This window comes from Mya arenaria, chromosome 16, assembly GCF_026914265.1.
Source record: "Mya arenaria isolate MELC-2E11 chromosome 16, ASM2691426v1".
In the NCBI taxonomy this organism is placed as follows: Eukaryota; Metazoa; Mollusca; class Bivalvia; order Myida; family Myidae; genus Mya; species Mya arenaria.
In genome coordinates, this window is record NC_069137.1 from 14,023,400 (window position 1) to 14,051,334 (window position 27,935).

The window sequence follows — 27,935 nt, forward strand, 5'->3', positions numbered from 1 at the left end:
CTCACACCCAAAAAAGTATTTTAATGTGTTTAAAATCATATTTTAACAAAAATAGTGGTAAATTTAAAAAGTGATAAATTTCACAAAATGCCATCATTAATACTCTAATATACATGTAGAAGGAAAGTTACCATGAAAATAAGAGTTCGAACTCAGACTTGAGGCTGTTCGTAATCATGGCCTCTGGAACATGTCTCATTAAAGACGATTCTCTTTAAAGGCTTATCATCCATTTGGCAAGCTTTTTTTTGAAAAAGTAATATTTAATCCTTATCTTAAAAATCATCTAACATAGCCTGGACCTTCATAGCACTCCCACCATACAGTCTATAGTATTCACGACAAGTCTTTTTTTCAGATTGATTATTGTTATCATCACGGTTGGAAATAAAGAAAAAAGCTTTAATATTTTTTTAAAGCAAATGGTTCTTCTGACATCTATGAACGAACTTGTTTTCACTATGAAAAAATAAGTATGTAGGTACATAATTATTCTATATATGTTTTCTTTTCTCTTGTTTACGCTTTTATCTCAACAAGAGTAAATCAACTGATAATGAAATTCGTCAATTTATATAGCTACGATCAACACAGGAAACATATTAAGAGGAATAAGCCCGGCGAGGTGTTTGGTCCAATTGTCTAAAATTAGTTGATTGTAACCTCAGACAACATTTCGGCATGAGATTCTTAAACTTTGTTTACAAATGGCGTCCTCCAACGTTGAATACTATCAAAAGCAGAAAGATTTGCAAGATTCTATTCAAGAAAAGTAAAAATATGTTAAGCTTTTAATGCATTTGTATATTTTATATGTTGTTCCTTACATTACTGTTCGATTTTAATGTCAAAATCCACTAGTCGTTTGCAATGGACAAATGTTTGCAACTTTTTGCAAGATAAAACATGTAAAAATCCCAAAATTATGAAGATACGTCAATTTCGATGAAAACATAAACAATAGTTTTGTCCCCATTTTTCTCATATATCATTTCACAAGAGGTCTGTGTATTGTAAATCATTCAGGGCACAGATCTATTGAATATAACAAGCTCTTCGAGCAGAATTTACACACCAATAACAAAACACTCACTACCAACTGTGTTAAGCAAAACCTTTTATTACTCCTGACACCAGGGGATGTATTCAATAAGCATCTTAATAAAAAAAAATTCAACTTAGTGAAAAATTGCCTTTTGTCTAATTTTAATTTTAAGAAAACAAACAATGTAAGTACATGTACACCAAGAATATGAAAATACGCAAGAAAATGGTCTAAACATTATATGCATATGAATAAATTTTATGAAAAGTAGCGGGTATTTAAAATAAACGATGTCAAAAATTACGAAATTCTCACTAAGTTGAAAATATTCTCTAAGATGCTTTTTGAATATGGACCCAGAAGAGTAAACCTGGAGACAACCTAAATCAAATCCACGGGTCCACATCACCCATGAAATGTAGATAACTGGCAAAGTTTGTTGTTTAGCTTTGATTCCTTTTGCGGACAGGTTTTTTAACATCCCTAGGGTCCTACATGTATGTAACATCTCTCATGATTTAATACCTTTTAATATCCCAAAGTATGCTCTCAACCTGCCTGTTGGGATTTACCAGCTGTTTAAACTCCTTACCACCATTCGCTCACTTATAACCAATTTTTATTTTTAACTGCTGTGTACTTGAACTACTTGTTATCGTAAAATGTATGTCAGAATACTTGTTTCTGAACATATTTATACATGTTGAGGCCATTGCAGGCAGAAAGTGATGATCATACTTTACCAATACATTTTCAGTGAACAAAAAAGAAAAAGACTTGAAGCACAACTCCAGTCCTATTGCCAGTCTGATGAAAACATGTAAGTACATTCTAGTATAGTACTGATAATCAATTATTTAAACATATGAAATTAATTGCTTTTTTATTTGATTTATTTCTCTGTTAAAAAAAAATAAAATAAAGATTTTATGCTATTGCTCAGTATTAACCAAAAGGCTTACACATCTTTCACTACTGAGAAGCAGTATGGTATTTGATTTGACTTGTTCAAAATTCAGATTGTACATGGAGCCAGACTTGTATTCAAAGCCCAAGAGCAAAGTAAGATGGGCTTGTTGATTAAAACTCTAATTTCAATGGCTGTCTCGGTATAAAGAAGTCCAGTATTAGAATATTCCTAAATTGATAACTTGCAGTTTAACTAGAAACATGTTGCATTCATTGAGTCATTAACTTTAGACTTTTAATGAAATGAAATAAGCTGAAATTTTTGCGCAACTACTAGGCTGATAAAGTTGTAACAAGCCTGGCTACATAAAGTTAAGATATTGTGAACTACCGAAAAAAAAATTGACCAATGCAGGGCTATTATTTATTTTAACCACTGTTTATCTAATTGAAAGGTTTTAAACAAGAATGCAAGAATTAGATGTATCCACCCAAAGCTTTTCACAGAAGGAGAGCATTCATTACTCCAACAACAATTTGTAATATGGCAAATGCAGTGTTTTATTGATGTTGCAATTAAAAAATAATCTCTACTAGTTCTTTTCATCTAAATGAATCTTGCTTGCAACTCCTATCTCTTTTACTGGTGCTCTGATCTGAGCATTTTTTCTTGGCTTTTGGTTGTTTATTCAATTCCTGTGTAGTTTAAATCTTTGCAATCCTACTGTGCCTGTATTCTAGTTGCAAATGGTGTTATTGGTATTTATATTGATGATCTCGTTGATTTGATATATTGTCAAAGAAAGGGTTATTTTCAGATAACATCATAACTTGTTACTGGTGTATTATAATAATATTACATTTGATTTTCTAAAAATAATTATGTCATTATCTTGTTTAAAATGAGGCATTGCCTAAATATTTCCTGGTATGATTACAAAAAATATTTACCACAAGAACTACATATATATGTAGGTAACACTGCAATTATTCTGTTTGTATATACGACATATATGCTAGAGGCTGTATCTGAAAACTTGGTTTTGAAAAATAGTCATGATAGTAACTAAAAACTGCATTATTTTATGCATCCATGTCTACAGCCCATGTTTATTAAATTCATCCCAAATTCAGGTCAAAACTGCGTGCAGTAAAGCTACAGAGCTACTGGAAGCGTATTTGCGAGGACGAGAAGCGTAGTCGTGCCCGTAACGCCCAGCTGCTTAGAGACATGGACCGAATGGAAGCAAACATGGCAAGTCTCGAGGCACGAAGGGAGAAACTGAGACATATGAAGGTACATGGTCCTGTATCATTAGCTGTCATAGGTGTTAAAGCAGGCATTTTTTTATATAGCTCATGGATCAGATACTGCAAACTATTCCCTTTGACAAATTTCTTTAAAATGCATACAGAATTCCCAATTTTGACTAGGTTCTATTCCGGGTAATTCACACTTGCATTGAATTTTCCCAAATTTTGATGCAGTTACTCATATATTCTTAAAATTACAAAAGTACCCCAGTAAACTTGAAATATTGAAAATGCTTCAAGTTTCACAATTTCATGTGCATAACTTCATAAAATATTCTGTCTAGGGAATCATTCAATAAACATCTTTACCAAGGTTTAAATTGCATGAACCTGAGTGATTATACTCGTTGTGAAACTTATTGGTTTTAATCTGAATATGTCACTGAATTATATCTAAAGGTCATATCTTATTAATTACTGGATTCAGCTCTGCAAAAATAGTATACTGTTATGTGTTTCAATTATTGAGTAATTCTTGAGAATGTCATCAGCTATTTCATGATTTTTCAACCTTCCATTTTGATCAATACCGTATCTGAAGTAAATAGAGAATTTATTTATTATAATATGGTTGAACCATATGATGCTTACATCCACATTGCTTTAATTTTCTTGTACTTATACCTGACACAATCCAGGCTTTTTCAGAATCTTTTTATTTTTTATTTTCTGGTACTTATATGTGACAAAATCGGGGCTGTTTCTGCATCGTTATGTTTTAAGTTTCTTGTACTTACACTTAAATTGGATGGATTCCCAGCTATTAGAGCAACGCCATATTTCAAGTCTCTCATACATGTTCTACACATTTTGTGCTCCTGGCTATTTCAGCAACACCATGTTTTAAGTTTCTCATACTTATATTTGGCGCAATCTTGACAATTTCAGCAACAGTACTTTGACTACATAGAGAGAACTTATCCCCAGTGGCTGGAGCTTGTTCATCAGAAGAAGCAGGAATACATGCAACAACACCAACAACACCAACAACAACAATATCAGCAACAACAACACTATCAGCAACAACAACAACAGAGGGAGCAACAGATCTACCAGCAACAGGTTAGGATGGTTTAAAACAATGCTTTGAAGTATAGACAATTTAATTTTTTAATACAGATGGATATATTAGCAGTAACTGTAACCCTTGTTGTATTTAAAGATTTCATCACCTTAATGCAATAACCCAGTAACTACTTCTTTTTCTATATGTAATTATTTAGGAATTGCACTAGGGTGACAATTTGTATGTTACTTAGTCTACTGTATTATTTACTAGTAGTCAATTAGATCACATTTAGAATTCAAACACTGTTTGTAAGGAACTTTCATGGAGGAGAATAAAACTAATGTAAGGTGAAAAAATAATTCTTATTTTTTAGAATTTAAAGATAATTAAGACTGATTAGACTTTGTGCCTTACTAATGTGAAACAGAGTATCAGTCCAGTTGACCTTAGAAATGGTCAAGGAAAAATATTCTAAGTGTTTTTGAAGGTGATATTTTGTGTTTGATTGGTCCGAAGGACTCACTTGAAAACATTTTAACAGCTTTTTAACCTACATTGTCACTGTTGTATTTTATTACTTTTTGAACATTCAACATAGGCATAACTTGAAACAATCATTGTTCATTCAATGTGTTATCTAACTGAAGTACATACAATACTCACTCAATTTTTTACATTAAGGTGCAACAACAACAACAGCAACAACAGCAGCAGCAGGTCTACTCTCAGCAGTCCCGTCCCAGTCCCCAGGGGTCAAACCAGGCCACGCCCACCCATCCTCATAGGGACAGCCCACAGACCAATCCCAAACACCAGGAGGCTTTCCTTACACAGGTACAGAGACTTGGTTTTCAAAAGGGAACGGTAAGCTTATCCAGCACTGTCAATGATGTTTACCTATGTCTAACATGACATCTATCCACTTGTAGACAATACTTTACCCACCATTTTTCTTGTACATCTTTGCAGTTGTCAAAGTGATTCTAAAACAATATTGTTCAAGTAACATGTCAGTCAGAGCAAAAACATGCAACATTTTTGAAAATACATTATTTATAATTATTTTTTCATAGAATTGATACTGCTTTTGCTTTAGACTTAAAACATGGTTTTGTAAAAGATGAGAATACACTTTTAACACTCTGTAGATACTGTAGATACAATTTTCACTTGGCTGTGTTTGCAATTGATTTCCATATTGGTAGATGGCTACTAGATGCTCATTGAAGAATTGGAACTGGTAGACTTCTAGTTGTAAGACCAATGGGCACTTAAACTTATTTTTGTTTCCTTCCAGGTTTCTTATGGTGATGAGAATGGAGAGTCTGATGTGGATGCTCCGCCCCTCCCCAGTTCTCCCCCTCCCCCTGCTCCTGCTGCCTTTGGTGGGGCCCCACAGGGGAACTACTCCCGTGAGGCACCTGAGAGGGAATATACAAACTTGAAGGATATAAGGAGAGAACCTGAGGTATGAAAGAGGATAGACTTTTAAAGTGGAATAAAACCACAAAGATTTTGATCAGTAAATGTGGGATCATCTAACGGTCGAGGGCAACCTCCAAATAAAGTTCTATGGATCTTGGTCAAACAAGTTTTTATACATACAAAGTTAATAACACTGTTGGCTGTGCCCTTAACCTTTTACATATTGACCTAAAATATAATCGTGTGAACTACTAGTCAAGAGCAAGCTAACAATGAAGTTTCATTGTTCTTTGTCTATCATTGGTCTTTGGTTATTGTGCAGCAAAACAAGGTCTACTGACTGACGGACAGACCATCTGAGGAACAACTCTCCGACATTGCAAAGATTTTTTGCTGAGGAGGCATAGTAAAATTACCTCGTATGGTCACCTTACCCCCCATTCTCCACAAAAAAACACTACCAACCACTCGGGTCTAAACCAATGAATAGACATTTCTATATTTTTTCAAGCAAAAAAAATGAAATTGTTTAATTCTTTCAGAATTTGTCACACAAAATTGTTGTTTTCTTATAAACATAATTCTCAAAGCTGTTTATATGTTTTTGCACATAAAATGTTTTTATCTATTCAAAAATGTTACATTCTTTGAGTTAGTAACATTCTATAATGTATTGCTGCATGCGTTCAAGTAGAGATCACAAAAATACAAACATTGTTAAATCATCGTTTTCAGCGAAAGACCAATGTCTCCATGCCTCAGTCAGTGACCGTCCATATGCCGAGTGTTCAAACTGACGCGGGCTCCCCAGTGAAAGGTGGGCGCCCAGACAGTGCAGGAAGGAGCTGGCTGGGGGCGGAGCGAGACAACAGCATACACAGTGTCAGTTATAGTGAGGAGGTAGACATGCCCATTAACCAGCCAGTACAGAGTGTCACTGTGAGACAGAAGAATGGTAGGTACTGATAGTGTTGGATAATCCAACAAATTTCATAATCAATGTCAAATTGAATAGGACAACCGTTATGGATGATTGAAATTATCAATATTGTATGTTTATTTTAAACATTGAAAAAAAAAATACACTTATGTTTATTTAAACAGCTTCTGTGTCTATGTTTTTAAAATGAACACATTATTTTCAAGGAAAGTATAATGAATTAAAATACAAATTAGTTTTGGTACATATTTATCACCAAAATGGATGTATGGTGTCATTAACAAATGATATAATTTATGGCAAAATATGATACTAAGATGAGTTCATCTCTTTCATGACAATAACCATTGTCTGTTACTAGTAGCAAAACCAAGGTTCGACCTTGAGATTATAAAACTTTATCAGACTCCAGAATATCTCTCACAAATCATATTTGTTTTGTTTAGAGCCAGTCCAGAATCCCTCAGCAATGTCAATGGACCCGGTGTCTGATGAAGATGTTAGCGACTTTGAGGAAGAACCTGACTTACCCAGTGGGGCAGGGGAAAATAGGGGTGGGGCCAAACCTCCCTCACCCACACCCGAACAGGATGAGGATGAAATCTCAGACCAGTAAGATCAATTGAAATTTTTTACCTGAGTTGTTAAGGAAGTAAAATTATTTGATTGGCAAAATTATTATCAAATATAAATAAAAAATGAAAACGTTGAAAAACTAGTTGATAAATTGATACCAGAAATTAGTGAAGTAATGAAAAGATTTTAAGATATATTATTTAACAAGCTATTCATTCCTTTATTCAAAAATATAAACAAATACATAGAGTACTGCCTTCAGATTTAAATAAGTATATGGCTGCTAATGTTTATGACATGAGAAATTTTCCATCTGCTTATGATTGGATTATTCCCCCTGAATACTCAGAGTAGTACTGGTATATTTCTCAAACAAAAAACATCTGAAAGAACTAATAAACAAGTACTCAATTCTTATCTTTCTTTGAAAGAAAAATAATAAAGTACTGTCCAAATTTGATAATACCGGTATTCGTTGCTGTTGTGCAAACAATACGTTGCTGTCATTTTCAATTACAACATGTGGTTCGAAGGGAAGAGCCATTAGTTTATAGACTAATCTGATGGTAAATGTTTATTTTCTTACAGGCCTCCAAGCCCAGTCCATGCAGAAATCACAATGTCAGGCCTTATGGGGCTGCTGGCTTACGTAGAGACAGATCTGCAGGAGGCACTGGCACTGGAAGGATACTATCGGACACGTAATCCAGATGAGAACTACCGCAAACATGTCATACAGTATGTAAATATGCTCATTTACAACAACATCTATTGCATGTTCGTAATTCATTTACTGAAAATTAGTTTAGTATGAAATATTAAAGTTTAAGTAATTGATGTACTTGTCTTGACTTCATAGCAAGGATGGCACAGTTGTGGTTTGTTGTGTTGGTGCTTAAATAGGTCATAATTATTGGTACTGATCTTTAATTATTGGTACTGATCTTAAAACGTTGTATATATTTTATTGATTGGTATATTTTGTGTAACAGCAAGGCCAACAGTAATGGGGATCTTTCAAGTCTTGACGGTGAATTGGTAAGCATGGTCATACTACAACAGTTAACCCTAGTTGGGCACCGGCTTCCAGGTGGATGTATGCTTTCTGACACTCTCCTGCTGCAACCTGGGCTTACTGAGGCAAACATCAGGTACTAGTTGTTCTCATTTGTTGTGATGGTTCGAATTTAATTTTTTATGCTTTCATTAAAAGACAAGTTTATTAGTTCACTTACACAATTGTCAGACTTTAGTTCAAATCCAGAAATAGACTTCCAGAATTTTTAAAGTTTTACATTTTCTGGCTCATGACTTGATCAAAATTCTAATATCAGTGATTGTATAGTAAAACTACCATAGTTTGAGCAGGCGATCATTTAAGAACTGGAGATCGGTCAAGTTCAATGCTTAGTCCCAATCATTATCCCTTCTTCTTTCATATAAAATATACTGATGATGGATAGAAACCTAAATAAGTAGACTTAAGCACCATTGCCGGTCCCAAATACACGGCTCATGCACAAAACTACATGATTAACTTGAGGCCATAATAACATAAATGGTGCCGAAGTAAACAACCGGTATGATGTCTTCAAACTTTGATAAAACATTGTAAGACATTTCATAACAGACTTACCGTAAATGACTGGGTATAAGACGATAGGGGGTATTAGACGCAGGGGAAAAAATCTGTGAAAAATCAGAGGAAAAAACTTTTAATCTATGTTTTTGGTTAAAAGACGCATAGAAAAAATGTCAAAATCGTCCGGCATTTTCAGCCACCATGTTTGTTGACAGTGACAATTATTTTTTTTTCGTGAAAATGGCGATGGTTATCTTTAACACCATACTGTCGAGAATAAAAAGTTATGTTAAGCAAAAAATATTTTGACAGTGGCCAACTTTGCTTTTTTATAATTATGTAAGTTTGATTATTGTTTAATTCAATTTATTATTCAAAATAATATTGAATACCGTAATTCACAAGAGTTCGGACACCATAAATTAATTATTTTTTTCGCTCTCTGAATACATAGAAAATTATCATTTTTACATTTTATTTACATGTTTGTTTAACCTGCCTTTTTTCTTCATGTTTGCTTTTTACCACTTATTAATTTATCCGTAGTAATCAATGGTCATAAACTTATTTATTACGCCTATAAGTGTAAATCCTTCATGAAGTTAATTAAAACACCATTTTATACATGCACTGAACTGAATAAACACATTCTATCGGCTTCAGATCAAAGAGTCACACTGTGTGACGTCACATAACTTACAGTTATGCCCACGAGGATCTCGTGGAGAGCATGGACATTGCTATGCAGGATTAATGTATAACTGTAAGATTATTGCTTCATATAGTCTATAAGTGTGGTACAAGTTTGAAAGCTTATTGGCAGATCGTTTTACAAACATGCCATGTCGATGTTTTCTTAATCCCTTGATTGCCCTTGTTGTTTGTTTAATCCTCAAATAAATATATCACACTTCCTTTTCAACAGGCAATAAATCGTTTAGGATGGGTAGTAACTAATTAAATTGTCACAGTGGTGTATACGGTTAGGTAATCTAGCCAGGCAGTGTAAAGATAAAAATCAATAATCTTCGTCTGTGAAACTTGGTAACTATGAAAGTTATGATTGATGTCCTTTGGGTGTCCGAAAATTAGGTACGCAAATAAATTATTTTGGGAAATAGTTATGGGTGTCCAAATATTTAGAGTGTCCGAACTCTTAGGTGAATTACGGTAACTTTAATCGAAAAATATTTTTGTTGAAATTATAAACGTCTTACGATATACCGTATCCCGATCTTCAACTGCCGTTTTAACCCGTATATACTCGATCAATATGACGCGAGTAACATCCCTTTCTACATAAATCTAAACAAACTCTCGGCGTGAAATTGACCTCAGAAAAAAAGTTTAAAAAATTGTTACTGGGTATTATACGCAGGCATTCTTTTGCATCAAAATCTGAGGGAAAAAAGTGCGTCTAATACCCAGTCATTTACGGTAAATGGAAACTTGGGTTGTACGAAACATCGGATCACTCGAGGTTTTAGCTCAGGCCACAGCATCCTGGAACGATTGTAGTTTTACTGTGTGTCCTGTATATTATTTAACTATTTACTTTACTTCATTTGCCCATATCAGAGTATGTTTACAGATTAATAATTTTGTTTCGTCATCGCTATTCAGAGATAATTTGCATCGTGATGCAAAGTCCCTGTGGTCCCGCCTCCTTGAGCATTTCCTGCTGCTGGTGCGTGGCCGTGTAATGGGGACACGGGAAGTTGCTCATGTGTTTGTACCCTGTCTTCTCCATGAACTCTCACACTACCAAGAACAGGTAACTAACACATATTTCGGATTGTGAAAGTGTTGAAGTTGGTATATTTAAGTAACTATTATATTTTGGGAGCTGTTCATTTGGTATGATAGAGGATTGCATATTGATAACCTATATTTTTCCAAAACCCTGGTGATGAAATGTTTCATCATATATGTATTACTTATGAAGTTGTTGGCTAGAGATATTCGATGGGAAAACAAAATAAATGCATTATGCAGTTTCAAAGTATATATTGAAGAATAAGTAGTTTTCCGGTACATCAGTGATGTGATTTTGTTGGTGAATTCGCAGATTTCCATGGATGAAATGGCTCCAGGGACAAAATAAAATTTAAACTGATTAAAAAAAGTCAAATTTATGCATTTGGTACCCATTGCTGAATTGGTATCAGCCTTTTAGCTGCCAGGTCAGTCATATCCCAGTACATGTAAATGCCATACATACATTCCAGGCAGTAAGATTGCTAGAGGATATTCTCGAGGGCCTTCTCCGCTCAGGGACTGGGCCAGTACACAACGGGGCGGGGCGGACATCCCCTGGGCCAGGAGATAGCATTACCCTGGACACCGCCCGCTCCAGTCAGCAGGGACAAGGTGAGAGCACAGGGGGGCTTTAGTTTAGTTTATAATGCAGGTAATGTCTTTGATAGTATAAACCAGTACTGGTGTCCATTATGAAGCCATGAGAAAATACTTTTAATGGGGATCGAAAGCCACAAGCTTTTGAGTCAAAGGTTGACACCTTATAGCAAATAACCTGTTCTACAATCAGGCTCATATCATTTGTCAAAACTAGTTAGATTATAGATATTTTGAAACATTTAAGAATTCAGTTTACCGAGTCGGAGTCTGAAACTCTAATTCACGACATTAGTGAATATGAGTCCTGCTTTTGATAAGCTTTACAAAATATATTTTATCTGAGAGCTTTATTGAGAAGTGCTTGCTAATGAAAGCTTAGTGCTATATTGCAAAATACCTGGGGCCATGATTATGAACAGTCTCAAGTCAAGTTGCAAATCTTCACTCCATTGTAACTTTTTTTCTAGATCAGTTTAGTGGTCAACTTAATTAACCTGAATTGTATTATTATTCCACATTGTACTATTTTTCACTTTCACTTTTGTAAAATTAATGGAATAATGATGATTCTTTGTAAATTAATAAAAGTGATTTCCTGAGTCTGGATGTGGACTTGAGACTGTATATAATCATGGCCCCTTGTGTCCGAAATCAAGTTCCTTCTTATCTGATAGTTAGAAAGCTATGTGGTGGAAACAAAAGCATAAACCAATGAATACAAAAATATTGAAACCACTTTTCCCATGAAATAGTTCCATGTTATATAACATTGCGTATCAATAGATATATAGATAGATATTCCACTATTGTTGTGTATGAATTTCAGTTGTATATGAAAACCTCAACTATGCAGGTATTGCGTATAATAGTTAACTATTAGTTAGCATGCTCCTTACTGCTTTTCTTGTTGTCGTCTTTCTTATGAGTATTTTATGACCTTGGTCATACATTGTTTCATGGAGAGTTTCATTGAAAGTTTCATAAGATTAAGGGCTGATCTAGAAAATGCTTACATGTAGGCTTAGTACTTAAACTTCCTCTTATTAACATATTTACTATTTCATTTGTTTCTATTTCTGTACTTTTTAGCGTTATTTTTTTTAAAGAATTTTTTGGAGGTATTGTCAATGGTTTGGTGTCGAAGTCAGCGACATCATGCAAAAACTTTAACCTTAGCCATTACTCAAAAATAACTCAAAAATCGATCAAGATATTTAAATAAAGCTTGGTACACATGTTGGCAGAGAAAATACACACATTGCAAGTCAAGGCCCATTACTCTGTCTTCAATAACTGTTGAGTTAGGCTCCATTTCTGAATGATGATTGACAGAAATTTACAGCTGATCTTTAAAATGTATTCATTTAGATTTAGTCTAATTGATGTTCCTCTTAATAACATAAGATATTATGTAGTGACTTACTTTTTCAGATGTTCTTTTTAAGTCCAGTAACTTCATTTTCATATAAAAAATGTCCATTTCCTTCTGTAACATTAACTGAGCGCTTTAGCTTTGATGTAATTACACAGCAAAAAGTCATGTTTAAACTTTCACAAATGCTTTGAAATTTTATTTATTTAGAAAAACTTTCATTTGCTCTTCTGTTAAGGCATGCTTTATAATTCTGTTATGTTTGCATCAATGTTGAAATTTATGGTATATTATTTGTAACCTGAATACCATGGAAAAAGTAACCTAAGTTTTACTGTTTTTGTTTGGTCAATAACGTATCTGATGTGCAGAAAGCTTATTATTTCATCCAGCCATTGGTTAAAAATAAATGATGTTAACTTTTTATACGCCCGAAGGGTCGTATTATGTTATGGCCTCCATCGTCTGTCCGTCTGTCTGTCCGTCCGTTAGCAATTCCGTGTCCGGGCCATAACTTGGTAACTAATAAAGGTATTTTCAAATAACTTTATACAAATCATCACTACATTAAAAGGATGTGTCGCGCGCAATTTCAAGGTCCATACCTCAAAGACTAGAATCACCATGGGGGTGCGTTAGCAAATCCGTGTCCGGGCCACAACTTGGTCACTAATAAAGTCATTTTCAAATAATTTTATACAAAGCATCATTACATTAAAAGGATGTGTCGCGCGCAATTTCCAGGTCCATACCTCAAACACTAGAATCACCATGGGGGGGGACGTTAGCAATTCCATGTCCAGGCCATAACTGGGTTACTACTAAAGCAATTTTCAAATAACTTTATACAAATCATCTCTACATTAAAAGGATTTGTCAAGCATGCTTTCCAGGTCCGTACCTCAAAGGCTAATTTCACTGGGTGGCGTTAGCAATTCCGTTTCAATATTGGAAGTTTAAGCCTTTGTTGTAAACACTTCACACCTAGTAAGCAGTATACTAGCATAACCTAAATGTTTATTAAAGACCTCAAGCCGAATCTTCTTCGGGCGTATAATGCTCCGTTTCGCGGTGCTCTTGTTATGCCTGGTGACTGCATTTAATTTTGGTATTATTTGAAAGGAAATTGCTTGCTGAGTATGGTACTTAATATAAAATAAATAACTGAAAAAAGCATTATATATAAAGTGATTGCAGTTTGTAATCTCTCCACATACTGGTGAAAAGGATTGTTTGTAATATATTTTTTCATGAATTCTATTCTCTCTTTACTCAATAAACCTTTTCAAATGATATCAAAACAATATGGGGTAGCTAGACATCCAAAATTCACTTGGCTGTACATCAGTGGCCTTAACAGTTTTGCTTAAAACCTAACTCGCCAGGTATCTACCTTTCTGAACTATATATCAAGTTAATTATTTTTCATCTTTTATTCAAATCAAAATTTGAAAATTCTTTGTGACTTTTTAATTTCATCTGTTCTTTTGTCAAGTTTCATTTTTGATGTAAGCAAAACTAAACAGCATGTTTATCATGTAAAGAAAAAAGCAACAACTTTGAAGTGGTATTCAGATTACAATAGAATGTACAATAGAATGTACAATAGCGGTAGACCTCACACTAGCTGTTTGTCACTAAATGTTGTGGTTTTGTTTTTTTCTGATTCCCCTTGGTAACAGTTCCACGTCTCAAGTTTGGCAGTCTTGTTGATAGCAAGCGTTTCAGTGACGATGAATCGAGCATGATCACTCAAAGCATGGCCACAGATAATGGTCCTAAAGTGCCGCTCAATGGTAAGGATAAGGTTGAAACCCTTCCCAATAGCTGTTGTAGTGCTCGATATTTTCCCGTAGAAATCTTGTACTTACCTGAAATTTATCAACATGGTCTCGTCTTAAGACCTAACCTAGTGGCTCCAACTTGCTTAGGCTGATGTTATGATATTATACTATATAATGCTAAAACATTCAGTTGATAATAATTGTAATGAAAACATTTTTTTTTATTTTAGGACATTTAATAAAAAATGTGTCAAACAAGTTCTAAAATTCAAAATTTATTGCAATTTTAATGGCAAAAATGCATTGTAATCATATTCAATGAAATTATACCTATTCTTTTTCAATACAAGCTTCCAACTTTGAGCTGAAAATTCCCTGATGCGACACATTTTAGTAATGATGTATTCTTGTAAGGTGTTATTTAAGTAAGGAGAAAACCTATGCTTCGCTTGCTTGATAGAGTTTTCTAAACATTGCTGATAAAAATTACTTGTTTAAGTTCCTTCTTTTTCCAGTTAGTTTAATGCTTTTGTTCATCACAGATACTTGGATACTTTTTTTCAGATTTTTGTATGTATTCTATATAGACCAAAACTGAATAAATGAGTTGTCTCTCTCAGAACATCAGTTATTGATAGATTTCTGGTACTTTATCATGGATATAAATTTCTGTCTGCTCATATGCCATTTTTGCATGTGTCATTCATATTTCTATCACATACAAACTTAAGAATTATATATCTACAATAAATATGTATTTTTTACATACGTAAATGATATTATGTTTTGACTTACTTAGATCCTTCTTAATTTTCACATGTGCACTGTAAATAAATATAAAAAAATCTAGATAAATGCATTTATGTTTTTGTTTTTTTCTACAAAAAATATATCTTTTCTTATTCAAATACATGATTGATATTTTCATTTGTGGCAAAAGTAAATTTACTGATACTTTACTGATACTTTACTGACACTGATAAATTATAAAACACAAAAATTAAAAAATGGCATGTATAGAACTGATGCTTCTACATTTAATAAAACCTACACATAAACTTGAATACCTTACAGAGACAGAGGCTTACAGGAGCCTAGTGAGTGGCACACTGCCCCGCCAGCAGGTGGCGCCACAACATGACGACACAGACAACTCGGACAACGAGCTAGAGAAACAGGTGGCCTCCACCCTCTCTCCTCGCAGTACCGGCAGGTGAGCAAGCCGATATGGCTTATCAGGATGTAACCAAAGCGCCTATCAATTCTATGTCTCAGATGATCGAAGGTGTTCTAGAATTAAAACAAAACTTGTGGCCAAAAAAGGTTGAGTTTTACCGTCTGTTTCCTAGGTGGCGGTTTCACAGGGCCTGTGATAACCATGCTGGTTTAGAAATTTGGCTTGCCAGTTCTCAACCAACATCTAGACACATAACATATTGATAGGTGTTTTAAAGTCCTATAGTTTCTAGCTTAATACTGATGATTATCATTTAAGCATGATATCTTAGCTTGATATAAGGTTGTTTTTTACAGGAGGCAGTGTTATTCTATATTGTTTCCCTAGTTAAGGCAGAGATTTGTGTCTTTGATTGAGAGAATGTTCCCTTCTAGCCATCTCATCTCACACTGGGCAAATAGTTGTCACTTTAGAATTTGTTGTAATGATCTTATGCTGTAACAGTTACTTAACTTAACAAATGAAGGTTAAGTTTGCATATCGAGGGGTGAATGCGAAAAGGTTCTAAATGACATTAAATAAAGAAGCAGATAGAACCTTTTCGATTTCACCCTCTATTATGTTTACCGTAATTACGGTATACAATAGAAATTACAGGGCCAAGCCCAGTAATCGAAAACTTGTATGGAGTTCCTTCGAGGTTAAAGGTTAAGACAATGCTGAATCAAATTAAACTGTATCCAATTATTAGATATTAAACCATATTTTAGTTTCGATACATCTAATAGGAAAGCGGGGAAAGACAATCTTGTATTTGCCTTTTCTCCACGAAGTCAAAATAGGTAAGCCGTGTATTTCCTATGGCCTCATTAAATCAAGTTAGTACACTCTCACTGAAAGTAACATGGCTTAAAAGCAAGTTAAAGTTTCCGAGGAATAATTTAAAAAACAACAACAAATTTTTATTAAATGCATCAAAATATCTAGTACGAGGGATGTTCAACTAGTCTATAGCCATTTAATATAAATGTTTTATTTAGTGGAACCTAATCTGGTATAGTGTGCACCGCCTTAGCATTAAATGGCTTTACTTATTGTCTTTCTTAAAAAAATGAGTGCAATTATAGCATTTTTTTCATGATAGGCAAAAAATGTATATTTTGCATTTTTCCTGTCCAAACATTATCTATCCACATATATAATTAAATCTCAAAGTTATTGAAGAAGTAAATGAACTTCTTGAACAGCCGTCTTATGTCTAGTTACCGGTAAATATCTAGTAAGTTTATTTTTTATTATTTCTACGGTAAGTTATGAGGGTCTCAGATAATACAAGTTTCTTAGACTATGCCTGATGAGAGTGTACAAGCTGATTCCCAATCCAGTAGTCAGGCCTTTCTGTTAACACCTCTTTCAATGTAGTTCTAATTAACTTTTGATTTTGTCTGTTTTTTGAAGGAAAAAAAAAATGAGGTATTGTCATAGCCAGCAGCTTATAAAAATATAATTGTTATGTTAGCTAAAAACAAGTTCAAAATATTGATATGGAAGCAAAGACACATTTTGCAATAAACGATGAAGTCATGCACATGTAAAGTAAGACCATAACTTAATTTTATGATATGGAGTTATTCCCCTTTACCGACTTAAAACAAGCATTGGCATCGGCTTTGGGTGCTCTTGTTTGAATTTGAGTTTAGGCCATTCCATGCATGATTTTTGTGAAATGTTTTACAGTTTATCTTTCAGCAACTTTCTCTATTTGATACAAGAAATTTGAGACTTGTCACAATGCTCATCTAACTCAGTGATTCATTTTGCTGCCCATCCCAAGTCTTCTACACTTTTTTTCCTCATTATTCTGACAAATGCATTACAACAGCAAGATGCATTATTTGGAAGTAATTTGTTCACTAAACTATTCATTGGAATCTCTCGTTTTTACTCAGAGGCTTGTTTCAATAAAATGTCTTAACCGTAAACCTTACAATGCTGAAGTCAGTGCTTGTGGAAATCTATTTAGTAACCGGCAGAATCTACATGATAAATGTCATACATGTACTATATTTTCATTGAAGCTCCCAGTTTTCACCATACACATTGTTATGCCTGGAAATTAATAGTCTGAAGCCTTATGATCATTATTAAAACGGAGTCCAGGAATCTTTGTTCTAGAATATGTGTTCCCATGGAAACATTCATGCAAATTTCAAAATGAATCACTGACTAACTATCTGTTATTTTAATACAATTTGGTATCATTTGAATGGGAATTGCTAGCTGATTTTTAATATGTTAATAAATAATTGAAAATACATTGTTCATAAAAGTTATTCCAGTGTATATTTTTGCTTTTTATTTCAACTGAAATCGGAGATGAAAAAACATACGGCCATCTTTCAAAACAGCTTGTTTGTAATACCAATTTTGATATAAATTTTACATGTTTTTGTTCATACATAAAACACTTTCAAATGAATGATACCAAAGCAATATGGAGTTACCAAGCCAAAAATCACATCAGTCGGATTATGTTGAGTGTGGACAGTTTTTTTCAGAGGCCTCAAAACTTTAATATTTATTTAGTATTTGTTATGTTATAACATATTATTAGTTATATATTGAGTGCCTTCCAAATACATTGGTTTATTATAGGTATTTTTACAATTACTATTTTGACAGATATTTCTATGTTTAGTGAGGGTGAGATAAAATGTATCTTTTTTTGCTAAAATATAGGAATGCAGTTTTGCATATAGGATAATATATGCTAAAAATCACTGCCGGAACATCATCATTTTTCCATTATGTTTTTATTTATCAATGACTGAATTTTTAATCGTGTTGTAGTGCTATTGTAACGAGAGTGAATTGAATTGTGTGGCTAGTTTTGTTAAGTTATGTATTATAGACAAAAAACAGCATTACCATAGTAACATCATAATTAACAATTTGATTTTTAAGGATTTTTATAGTGAAGTATGGTTTCAGTAAAGTACCCATAGCTACTATAGCTTTTGTTTTGGAGGTCCAAACTGAGGTGTAAAAGTGAAAAACGTTGCTACACTCAGGACACCATTTACTACTGTTTGAAAGGAAATTTACTCGTCAATCAGTTAAACAAAGCATGATCGCAATTCCATTTTGCATTGAAGAGACAGTCAATTGGTACAACCCCAACAGCGATTTCAAACAGTCATTTTTTTACTTTTAGAGTTTTGTTTGTCACCTCTCCATTCTTGTATAATTTAAATCTACGATTGAAATGGTCTGTTGTGATATAACATTTAATGCAAAATTACAGTACATGTAGGAATGCTTTGAGGGGGTATGAGCCCGCCTCTTCAGTAGTTAGTTCCTGGTGTTACATCAAAATATATGCCACATAATAAAGGCTACAGTCAGTTCCTTTGATGTGGGAAGTCAACCTACAGATGTTGCACTTTCCATTGGTGGATTGAGCGCATATAAAGTTCAATGCTATATAAGACTGAAATACTGAGTTCATTTTCAAACACTAGTTTAATGAGACATTTCATTCATGTCCTGCTTTCCAAGGCAGATTAGTTTTAGCCTTTTTTATCAGGAGACAACTTTCAATAATTATCCAAATATCATGTATAGTTCTTTAAGTTTTCCAAAAACGGATTTTCAAAACCGTCAAGGAAAACAGTCTTGATTTTATGATAGCCTTGATTTTGTTGTCAATTGGGCATATTTCAATACCTGTTTAAGATATGCAAAAAAACTGGTACACATGTTGGTAGATAGGATCCAACCATGTAAAACAAGGTCCATAACTCTGGCCTTAATAATTTTGAGTTATGCCTCTTGTTCGACTAAAATAAGATGAGCTGTGGCTTTAAATTGCTTTTGTTTTATTATGACAGATGAAGTAAATCTGAATGTTGCAATTTAGCACTGTTCAAGCATAAAGTTTTATATTTGATGAAATAGGACGGATTTAGATAGCATTTTACATTGATCAGACTTGATCTTTTGCATTATTCATTCAAAGCATAATCTAACTATAACTCCTTCCTCTATCAAAATTGCTTCAAACATACTTGTTCATAAATCAACTTAAAAATGTTACGGAAAATATGGCAGCTAGTGTTTAATTATGTCATTTTCATGCACATTAATTGATCACTTCTGTTTGCAAACATTAATATGTATTTTATTCGGAGTGAATTCTCATTGATCTTGGATATTTCTCTACCTAAATTGATTCAGGCTATGTTTATTCAAATTAAACTTTCACATTAACCAGAATATGACTTCTACGCATAAAGTTTAGAATCAGATGAGAACTGCAAAAGTTTTACAAAGTTTGTAAGTTTGTGATTAAAATATGTATGTAGAAGTCATGTTTTGATATTTGTCTCAGAATTCATCATATATTCATGACTGATGTGTGCACTTCATTTACTAACTGCAGTTCTTTCTCTCATTGTAATTGTTCCAGTAAACCCCGTACTGACCCCCCAGTAGAAGTCCCCACTAGTGCCCCTCTAGAGGAGTCACATGACCTGTCACATGATGAGTCACATGAGCAGGAGCCTCTGTCTGACTTGAGTTCCCCTTTGGGGCCTCCTGTGTATGTTCCAACAGGGGCTCCCACAGGGATGCAACAACAAAGGTACCGGTGCATGTGTTGCTTCACTGTTATTTTAGCCCTGTCCTTGTTTTGGTTAAGGTCACATATAACCCCATAATGTAGTTTTATTTGGTTGTTTATTAAAAGTTATTGGTGGATGTGTTATGCTTGGTGGATTGGTTACGCTTTTAAAAGATGGTGAACAGAACTTCTATTTGATCAAATACAAATTTTAGAAAAAAATGGTGTTGCATCAGTTCATTTACATATTATCGTTACCCCTGTGTTTTAATTCTTTGATTATCATTTCTCTTTATTTTATCATTTATAACCTTGATACACAGAGATATCTAGCTAGTCACTGCTTGCCTGCAAATACTTTTATTCATAGTGCTTTCAATTGCTATTTTTTGAGGATTATGCAATAATTATTTAAGTAAGATTTCCATCACTCAGCACAAAACGTTTATTCATTGTCTTTAACTAAAACTAACAGTGGATGTAATTGACTAATGCATTGTGCTATATTACTCACTATACATGCTTAACATGCTAATGAATATTACTAATATCGAATGTACATTTTTTCTAGTTAGTTATTTCTCTATAGTAAGTTACTGGTAATAGGATTACTTATCAGTTTCACTATATAATGGGATGTTTTAAATTTTTAAAATTTCAAATGTAACCTTCATGATACATGTATACTAAAGCTATGTTTATATAAAGGCCGGTAGGATCAATTTGAGTTTAAATAAATAGATTTATGTATAGTAAACAGTTACATTTTTTTATCAACAAAAAACCTTTTTCTTAAACTACTAGTGTAATCTTGAAATGCATTTTGCAATAATTAATAATTTAATGTAAGTATGTTTTTACACAATACTGACATCTAGAAAATGAAATTGCTGATAATAATTTGAAACAATATTTTTGGCCATGTTTGAATGTAATGTTTCCTTAGTGTTGAACACAATATTTTTGGCCATGTTTGAATATAATGTTTCCTTATATTTGAAAACAATATTTTAGGCCATGTTTGAATGTAGTTTCCTCATATTTAAACACAATACTTTAGGCCATGTTTAAACATGTTTGTTTCAGCACCTTGAAGTCTGTGCTGGGATCTACAGGGGGCTCCAGCCAACAAAGGAAACTGGGTAAGGAATGGATATGTTTTCTATCTTGTCTGTTGTTGTTTTAGGAAAATCGTAAGCAAAAAGGGAAAGTTCTTAGTATGATACCCTTATGGCGATAACAGTTACCAAATACCCAATTAGGGTGTCTGGTTAGCGCTGTGGTTAGCGCACTCGCTTCTCACCAAGGCGACCTGGGTTCGATTCCCGGCCTGGGCGCATGTGAGTTTTGTTGGTGGTCACCAAGCCGGACAAGTGGGTTTTCACCGGGTACTCCGGTTTCCCCCACAACAGAAGAACACACTCTCGCGCAACATCATGCCAACGAGAGTGACTTAGTATAAGCTATCATAGCTTCCTTCACAATTGTAAAATATATAATGGTTAAAGTAAATACCAATTTCTTCCAAATCCGGACTGCAGCCACTTGTATAAATTGTCCATAGGTTGTCTTTAAGTTAGTTTGCACATTTGAATTATTTGATTGGTTATTAAAGCTGCACTCTCACAGATTAGGAGTAATGACATTTTTTTATTTTTTTTTGTCACAGAATTAGCTGTTTTTGGTATCAATGGCTTCAATTCAGTCATAAAAGATAACTCACAATTGAACAGATGTCATTAGTTTGGAAAACTGCCGAAAATTTCATTTTTAGCTCTACTTGCCAAAGGCCAGAAGAGCTTATGCGATGGTAATGTGTACGTAGTATATGCGTCCATGCGTCCATGTGTCTGTAAACAATTCCTTGTTAACACGATACAGCCTTTGGTTTTTATTGTATCTTGATGAAACTTGTACAGTATCTACATATCCATTAGAGCTCGGTTCCTTTCGAAAACCAGCCAGATCCGCCCATGCATGCATAGATTATGGGCCTTGATAGTATAAAAAAACAGTGTGCCTGTAAACAATTCCTTGTTAACACGATACAGCCTTCAGTTTTTACTGTATCTCGATGAAACTCATACAGTATCTAGATATCCAACAGAGCTTGGTTCTTTTCAAAAACCAGCCAGATCCGCCTTTGCATACCTAGATTATGGGCCTTGAAAGTATAAAAAAATGCTATTGTGTAAACAATTCTTGTTAATACGATACAGTCTTCAGTTTTGATTGTATCTCGATGAAACTATACAGTATTTGGATATCCATTAGATCTCTATTCCTTTCGAAAACCAGCTAGATCTGCCCATGCATGCCTAAATTATGGGCCTTGAAATGATTAGATTATGGGCCTTGATAGTATAAAAAAAATGCTGTTGTGTAAAAAATGCTTGCAAACATGATACAGTCTTCAGTTTTGATTGTATCTCGATGAAACTGATACAGTATTCAGATATCCATAAGAGGTTGGTTCTTTTCGAAAACAGTGATGTTGACCACACAAACCCAGCCAGTAGAGCATAGGCCCTTTTGGGCCTTTTGTTTTTTAAAGCATTAGTAACGCTTTTAGCCATTAAACATTAAATTTTTGAACATTTATATCAAACATTGCAATATGATATTTTGTCACCAGTTTTGTATAACTGGTTTCATGACATTTACGTCAATCTTTGAGTGCAGCTTTAATATGTTTCGGATAAATATTGAGCAATCGTTAAACATTTAGCCAACTTTGACCCAACCCAATAATTAACCAGTTTTACACATTTTGCTGCTGGCTTTATTAATCAGTGATGTTTTTTCTTTTATATAGATGTAGAAACTTTAAACATTTTCTAGGCCCTCTACAACATCATGTTTATTAAAAGTTGTGAAATTGTTTATCTGTACTATTGTGATATGATTTTTTTCTTTCATATTTGTAGTGAAACAGAGTAAGAAATTGCACAATCATCCATTTCATGTTGTCATTTTATTGATATAACATTGCATTATTCATTGTTTACAAATGCAAGGCACTTTTTACTTTCACATAATCTTTCTCTATATTTTTATTGGTTCATAACTTTATTTATAAATGTATTTTGGGTATGGGCAAACTTTTTATCATCCTCATCATAGCAATATCACATTATTACCGTCATTTGGTTAGCAACAAACGTCATTAATATCATCCTCAAACATATCAATTATGAATATATACATTTTTAGCTCATCTGATTTTTGAAAAAAAATGACGAACTATTGTTGTCACTTGATTGTCAACGTCGGGTGCTTTGGTTAACTTTTGGGTTTAGGTCACCTACATGGAAACTATCAAAGCTATCACTTTGAAACTGTGGAACTTGTTCATCTAATACCCTTCTTCACATTGTACCCTAAAGATGCTGAGTCTCACCTGGGTTTTTTGGGTAAAAACATAAATTTTGATGGATTTTGAGAATTGGACATAGCTTCTTCAATTTTTGTTGGATTGATTTCATTTTTTTTCTCAGACAATAAATGGATATTGACTTCAATATATCAAACAGGTTTTTAAGTCACATATTTGGAAAGGTAGGGGGAGGTTGGGGGATATTTAAGTATTTTTGGACTTTGTAATTTTAAGCTAGTCTGTTTTTTTTAAGTTTTGTGCTAGAGTCACTTACAAGCAAACTACCAAAGCTTTCACTTTCAAACTGAGGAATACCTGTTCACTATCAAAGGTACAATATGAAATAAATAAAGCGTAAAAGGATAAAATCAGATAAACGTTCAGCTTGCGCAGGTGGTGCTCTTGTAATGTAATATAATTACCAGGGTCCCTTGTTGAGTTAAAAAAATAATTCAGTTACCAAAAATTGTAATACTGTAAACAGACTATTGTTGCTTTTGATATGCTGACTGGTCATCATTTAAAGTGGTGCAGTAATTGCTAAGAGTAGTTACCTACACACAATGCAGTTAAAATGGCTGCCAGAATCATTTAGAGTGTGTTGAAGCTATCTGGTAAAACAGGTGTTTAATATGTATGATTTTTTCTATCACTATGTTAGATTTCATGTCTATCTTTCCAATAGAGATGATTTCAAGAAAAATATGCTATATACTAAATTAACCAGTTAGGCCCAATTTGGGTTATGGATATGTTGAGTTTCAAGGAGCATCTGTCGTAGACTCAACAAGTGCCTTATGATAAAGAAACTGCTCTTAGATGCTTGGACTAAACTGTATGAAGATATTCAATATCAGACAAGAAAAACATTATGAAGATACTCAATAGCAGACAGGGAAAAATTGTATGAAGATATTCAATATCAGACAGGGAAGAAATGTATGAAGATATTCAATAGCAGACAGGGAAAAATTGTATGAAGTTATTCATAATCAGACCGGGAAGAAATGTATGAAGATACTCAATAGCAGACAGGGACAAATTGTATGAAGATATTCATAATCAGACAGGGAAGAAATGTATGAAGATACTCAATAGCAGACAGGGAAAAATTGTATGAAGATATTCAATATCAGACAGGGAAGAAATGTATGAAGATATTCAATATCAGACAGGGAAGAAATGTATGAAGATATTCATAATCAGACAGCAAAAAAACTGATGAAGATATTCATAATCAGACAGGGAAGAAATGTATGAAGATACTCAATAGCAGACAGGGAAAAATTGTATGAAGATATTCAATATCAGACAGGGAAGAAATGTATGAAGATATTCAATATCAGACAGGGAAGAAATGTATGAAGATATTCATAATCAGACAGCAAAAAAACTGATGAAGATATTCAATATCAGACAGGGAGAAAATGTATGAAGATATTCATAATCAGACAGGGAAGAAATGTATGAAGATATTCATAATCAGCCAGCAAAAAAACTTATGAAGATATTCAATATCAGACAGGGAAGAAATGTATGAAGATATTCATAATCAGACAGCAAAAAAACTGATGAAGATATTCAATATCAGACAGGGAGAAAATGTATGAAGATATTCATAATCAGACAGCAAAAAAGCTGATGAAGACATTCAATATCAGACAGGGAAGAAATGTATGAAGATATTCATAATCAGACAGCCAAAAAACTGATGAAGACATTCAATATCAGACAGGGAAGAAATGTATGAAGATATTCATAATCAGACAGCAAAAAACTGATGAAGATATTCAATATCAGACAGGGAGAAAATGTATGAAGATATTCAATATCAGACAGCAAAAAAACTGAATGACGGTATTCAATATCAGACAGGGAGAAAATGTATGAAGATATTTATAATCAGACAGCAAAAAAACTGATGAAGATATTCAATATCAGACAGGGAGAAAATGTATGAAGATATTCAATATCAGACAGAAAACTGAATGAAGATATTCATAATCAGACAGAAAAAAACTGAATGAAGATATTTAATATCAGACAGCAAAAAACTGAATGAAGATATTCAATATCATACAGGAAAAAACTGAATGAAGATATTCAATATCAGACAGCAAAAAACTGATGAAGATATTCAATATCAGACAGCAAAAAACTGAATGAAGATATTCAATATCAGACAAGGAAGAAATGTATGAAGATATTCAATATCAGACAGGGAAAAAATGTATGAAGATTTTCAATATCAGACAGGGAATTTCTGCATTTCAGTTTTGGAGAAATAATAAAAACAAACCTTCTTTTATAGCTTTTCTGAAATGTTGCATTTCTTGTATTCATTCTTGGTAATGGTTCTCTCTATAAGTGCAGAAAGAGTGTTAGCATGTCAACATGACTGGTATTTTAAACTCAATGTCGAAGCGATAACGTTGCTAAATACTATTACATAAATTTTTCGTGTTTGAGTAGGCTTGGCGTGGATCTCAAATGGCAACAACTTTTTGTACTAATAACTGTTAGTGCCATCTAAAAAATGTCTTTGGTGCTTAATTTCCATAGATTTTTTTTATAGATTTAATTATAATTATGTGCACCTGGATTGAAGAATAATCTTTTGGCATTGCAAGTTTGAGCAGTTAGGTGTAAAATTAAATTTTCCTTACACTGCTGACTTTTTTTTGGCTATTTTTGCCAAAGAAATATAAATGAAAATTAGAACTTCATCAAAGTTCCAAAGTTGTCATTGCTTTATACCAAACAAAACCCTGAAAATCTGATACGGAAATGAGCATGGGCAAAGCATTTTTTTGTATTTTTTCAATAATTTGTTTATTGAACAAACATTGATTTGACAAAATCAAATTACAGAATTTAGATCGTTGTTCTACTTGACGTTAAAATATTGAAAACTACAAAAAAATCATTTTTAAAGCATTTGTGGTCTGAGAAGATCTGATAGATCAAATAATTTCATAGGATGTTAAAATTTGACCAAGTCTCCTTTTAATATCAGTTATTAATATAAGTTAAGATTTTTATCAATCATAAGTATATTGGCATGTGTAAATTAATAAAGAACATCAGTATTATATTGAAAACCATTACTCAATTGACAGAATTAACCTATAATTCAAACCATCCTGGAATTCCCCCCCCACCCCCCCCCCCCCGGCAGTATTGTTATAACCATGATAAAAAAATGTGGAAAAATACCGCATGGAAAACCACTAAGCAGGTTGCACCTTTTTTGAAACGCCCTTGAAGGAAAACGGCAATGTTGTTACTCGGAATGAGGACTATGAGTCACATGGATTGGCTGTACTTCATGCATCACTGATTCATACATTAGAGGCCCTCTTAGTTGATTTATCAAGATATCAGGGGTGAATTCAACATGTGACCTAAGTCAATCTTATGGTCATACATCATTGACTTTATTCACTGTAGAGATCTGTTATTTATTTTGAGTAATCTGAATAGCTACATCCAATGAAGACCCTTCCAATGAAGACCCCTGTTCATTAATTTATCATCACAACTTATTACCAATGCCTTTTGAACAAGTTAATATACATTTTTTTTATATCAGGAAATAACGTAACGTGCTGCAATTATCATCATGGAACTTTTGTATTCATCAGTGAAAACTATGTATACGGGTACACTGCTTTCAGCAGGTGAAAATGAAAAAAAAAACGTATTTCAGGGATATTTGACTTTAAAGGATCACAATTAGCATGTTAGTATTGTTTTATTTTCCAGCGGGGATGATCAGCTCAGATCTCGATACAGACACAGAGGTGGATATTGGACAAATGACACAGAAGAAAGAAGAAGATGATGATGACTTTTATGAATTCTACGGCTGATTTTAAATCAGTTCGCTGTTTCTGTGTCCTGGCATTTATTCATCATAGAATACTTGGCCCATTTTCACTTGGTTTCAATAGCAGAAAAGCAATGCTAAAATAAACATAATATTTTTAACATGTTATATTGATGTTGTAGTTTTGTAGCAAAAAATGAGAAAGTAACAGTAATAAGGTATTCAAATATTTTCCGACCAATACTCCTCTCAGAACAATGTTACTATGGAATTAAGATTATATCACAAATATTCAAAATTTTCGACCACTATTTTTCCCATAACAGTGTAACAACGCAATTAAGATTATCAGTTTTCAGCTTCTTTCTCAGACTGAAGGTGAATATGGCTCCAGATAATGTTCACACATTGTTTAATGTATTTCAGATTGTTTAATGTAATTTGGAAAGTAAAACATTGATGAAATCTTATATATGTCTGTGATACACATTATTTATACTTGTACTTTATTTTATTTTTAAAAACATAAGTGTTGTGTTATAAATATGATCTGAGTAGTAGTATTAAAATATAAAATATCAAATCATGTTGTTTGTTACAAAAATAACATTGGAAAGA

General features: G+C 33.4%; 1 protein-coding gene across 6 annotated transcripts; it reads left to right on the top strand.

The window, feature by feature from the left end:
- Positions 1 to 689: 689 nt before the first annotated feature.
- LOC128221062 (centrosomal protein kizuna-like) lies at positions 690 to 27,894 on the top strand. Of its 6 annotated transcripts, XM_052929485.1 has the most exons (19): positions 712 to 772; positions 1,803 to 1,865; positions 2,410 to 2,493; positions 3,089 to 3,251; positions 4,157 to 4,330; positions 4,959 to 5,111; positions 5,575 to 5,745; positions 6,438 to 6,657; positions 7,089 to 7,254; positions 7,807 to 7,956; positions 8,211 to 8,369; positions 10,424 to 10,574; positions 11,029 to 11,170; positions 11,985 to 12,011; positions 14,213 to 14,326; positions 15,389 to 15,527; positions 19,960 to 20,133; positions 21,199 to 21,254; positions 27,254 to 27,894. In XM_052929485.1, the coding sequence occupies exons 3-19, from the start codon at positions 2,423 to 2,425 to the stop codon at positions 27,358 to 27,360; spliced, it is 2,337 nt and encodes a 778-aa protein (XP_052785445.1). In that variant the 5' UTR covers positions 712 to 772; positions 1,803 to 1,865; positions 2,410 to 2,422; the 3' UTR covers positions 27,361 to 27,894. The 6 variants fall into 6 exon arrangements, 5 of the variants coding, with proteins under 5 accessions (XP_052785443.1, XP_052785447.1, XP_052785446.1 ...); XR_008258883.1 differs by lacking the exons at positions 2,410 to 2,493; positions 19,960 to 20,133 and adding an exon at positions 18,174 to 18,194 and having other exon boundaries at positions 690 to 772; positions 27,254 to 27,322; XM_052929483.1 differs by lacking the exon at positions 2,410 to 2,493 and having other exon boundaries at positions 690 to 772.
- Positions 27,895 to 27,935: the final 41 nt, after the last annotated feature.

What these genes read in the sequence shown, in the direction of transcription:
- LOC128221062 (XM_052929483.1), top strand. Translation starts at nt 708, where the DNA reads ATGGCGTCCTCCAACGTTGAATACTATCAAAAGCAGAAAGATTTGCAA. An exon ending in TCCTAAAGTGCCGCTCAATG is followed by an intron (nt 14,327 to 15,388) that starts GTAAGGATAAGG and finishes AATACCTTACAG; the next exon opens with AGACAGAGGCTTACAGGAGC. An exon ending in TCTCCTCGCAGTACCGGCAG is followed by an intron (nt 15,528 to 19,959) that starts GTGAGCAAGCCG and finishes TAATTGTTCCAG; the next exon opens with TAAACCCCGTACTGACCCCC.